This window comes from Typopeltis vanoorti, unplaced genomic scaffold (genome assembly GCF_054136105.1).
Source record: "Typopeltis vanoorti isolate ZY-2024b unplaced genomic scaffold, IOZ_Tvanoo_1.0 HiC_scaffold_279, whole genome shotgun sequence".
NCBI classification, from domain to species: domain Eukaryota; kingdom Metazoa; phylum Arthropoda; class Arachnida; order Uropygi; family Thelyphonidae; genus Typopeltis; species Typopeltis vanoorti.
In genome coordinates this window covers 4,045-6,885 of record NW_028328070.1, presented here as the reverse complement: position 1 = coordinate 6,885, position 2,841 = coordinate 4,045, and the positions used below count along the sequence as shown (strand labels likewise).

The following is a 2,841-nucleotide window of genomic DNA, read 5'->3' as shown; positions in this document are numbered from 1 at the left end:
GTCATAAATGGCGGTGATTGTGTGTTGAGGCATAATTAAGCGCTAAGAACAATAATGTTTGTAGATGAGTGAATTATCCTCCAGCGGAGTCATTAAATTCCTTATGTTAATTTCTCTCGACTTCGGATTGCTCCATGAACAGACTGTAAGTCTTTGTGTGCATAAGTTTTGATAATTTTAACTTTTCTTAATAATAGATTTGTGTACAGTCTAGGGTAGAAGATGACGACGTAGACTAGCATCTACATATAATTTATGCATTCATAACATACCTAACTTTTTATTAATTTTAGTATTGGTTGGTGTTGTTAGTGAATTAAGTGGTGGAGGCAGAGATTTGTAGAGTGGGTGCCCATTTATATACACACGATCACTTGTGCAACTTCCTTCACTAGAAACCCGCTGTACGTGGAATTATAACCGATGAGCACATCCCTTAAAGACAGGTCTACATTTCACGCTAACTAAATATATTTCCCCTATGGTTGACATTTCTTTCTCGCAGCGGAAGTTTTATCATTGAATTAGGCATAATTTTTCTCGGTAGGAGGAAAAAAAAAAACAAATTATCACTGTTTGTTTCGTCAATGAATGGAAGAAACGGTTTATTAATAAATATTTATTTACCTTCGGGTCAAAAAATGAATGCCTTTCTCACGGATTAAAAACAATCCCGCTGCAGCCATAAGGCGATGAATAGGTTTCAGTAAACACTGTCCTTTGATGTAGCAGACGTGAAATCAATGAACTAACTGATTTCATATCATGCTTTCAAATCTATGAATTAAATCAAAATTCAGATTAAGAGAATTATGTATTATGAAGAGCTTAGTAGACCTGAAAAGGCCCATTGAGAAATGTACGATCAGGCTCCCTTTATCAGAATTTGGTGGCCCTGAAAAGGGCCGTTGTGTTTTGCAGTTTCCCAATTTAGGATTTCTTTTCTGTCTTTTTGGGTAGAAGCACAGCCTGGATGTTAGGAAGAACACCACCTTGTGCAATAGTCACTCCTGAAAGCAATCGGTTCAACTCTTCATCATTACGGATGGCCAATTGAAGGTGACGAGGGATGATCCTACTCTTCTTGTTGTCTCGAGCTGCATTTCCCGCCAATTCAAGGACTTCAGCGGCCAAGTATTCGAGCACAGCGGCCAGATACACTGGAGCACCAGCACCTACACGCTCGGCATAGTTACCCTTACGTAAGAGACGATGAATACGACCAACGGGAAACTGAAGCCCCGCACGGCTAGAACGAGTCTTGCTCTTTCCCTTCACTTTTCCTCCTTTACCACGGCCAGACATCTTTTATGGTACAATAGTAAACTCAAGATAGTAAAATTTCCGGTTCACACCGCTTTTAAGTTTGCGCAGTGATTGAAGTGAACATCAGCCCTCAACCAATCGCAGAAGCGAAATCCAGTTACCGTGCGCTGATTGGCTTCTATCTCCCCACATTGATATCTGAGCAATCTCCCTCCTAACCATATGAGAATGTAAGGGGGAGAAAAAAAAAGGAGGAAATTAAATAATTTCATTTCCCATATTATGGAAGTTTAATAAAAGAATTTTTAACAATTCATTCATTTTATTCAATCATACAGCGTTAATGGTATTATACCAGTAACATATTACTCGAAGTCTTCGGAATCCATTGAGGGCTTCTAAAGTACGAAATCTGTACGATAACAAAATATACGACCACATCTATGGAGTCCGAAGACTCATTTTCTTGTGAAATTATTATATTTTTGGAGTCAAATTTGATATTCCATTTTTCTTAAAACTCTTACTGAAGAAAGTTCATAGTCTGTTACAATAATAACATTTGTAAATAATATCTTAAAACTATTACCGAAAGAAGTTCATAGTCTGTTACTTTCATGAGTTTCAGGTGGATTACAATAATAATAAAATTTGTAATTAATGTTTAATTCAGAGTTATTTCAACACTGAAATTAAATAGTGATTATTTGATGCGCCACCAGCGTGCTCGAACATCAGAGCAGGTTCTCTCCTGTTTCCCGCCCAGTACAACACTCGGTGGTTGACTACATTATGGATTCACCATATGAAGATCTCTCCTTCAAGGAACTTCTCGCTATCTTTCGGCAAATAGGCAACATCTTGCACACAAAATGGCCAGGAAAGGTAGAAATTCACCAGATTATGGAGGTCGAGAATGAAGACCCTCGAACCTCCGAACTTTCTGCTCGCCCTACACATGACAGCGTCAATTCCACCGCAACAGCTGACACAGACGATAACGATTACCAAGAAGTCAGCAGAAAGAAGAGGAAGAAAGAGTCTCTTGCTGCAGAACAAGAAATTGTCGCTCAAATGGACACATCAGCACAATCTAGTGCAAGCACTGAGACAACTATACCAATACAGCCCAAAGAGAGGATCCCACCAGTAGTACTGCGATCTAAAGAAAAGTGGTCGTTGCTTGCAGAGACGATGAAGAAAAGCAACATCAAGTTCTCGTCAGCCAAAAACACAGATGACGGAGTACGTATACAGCCTGAAGGAACAACGGACTACCGCCAGTTAACCAGACTTATGGACGATCATAAATTTCCATACCATACTTACCAACTTAAGAGTGAAAAGAACCTCAAGGTAGTGATCAGAGGTTTGGTAGAAGACATAACAACAGACGAAATAGCTACTGACCTCAGATTACAAGGCTTGGAGCCAGTCAAGATTTCGCGAATGTATCGCGCAGACAAGCGTCCCATGCCTCTGGTCTTAGTAGAGATCAGTAAAGACCAGAGGGAAATTTACGATCTTAAAATAGTCTGCAACTTGGTCATCAAGACCGAACCACTACGAAGAAAG

The 2,841-nt window shown here is 39.5% G+C and overlaps 1 protein-coding gene across 1 annotated transcript; it reads right to left on the bottom strand.

Moving 5' to 3' along the window:
• Positions 1-323: 323 nt before the first annotated feature.
• Positions 324-1,305, bottom strand: LOC150092158 (histone H2A). The gene has a single exon (XM_090415264.1). The coding sequence runs from the start codon at positions 1,303-1,305 to the stop codon at positions 931-933; it is 375 nt and encodes a 124-aa protein (XP_090271390.1). The 3' UTR covers positions 324-930.
• Positions 1,306-2,841: the final 1,536 nt, after the last annotated feature.

What these genes read in the sequence shown, in the direction of transcription:
- LOC150092158 (XM_090415264.1), bottom strand. Translation starts at nt 1,305, where the DNA reads ATGTCTGGCCGTGGTAAAGGAGGAAAAGTGAAGGGAAAGAGCAAGACT.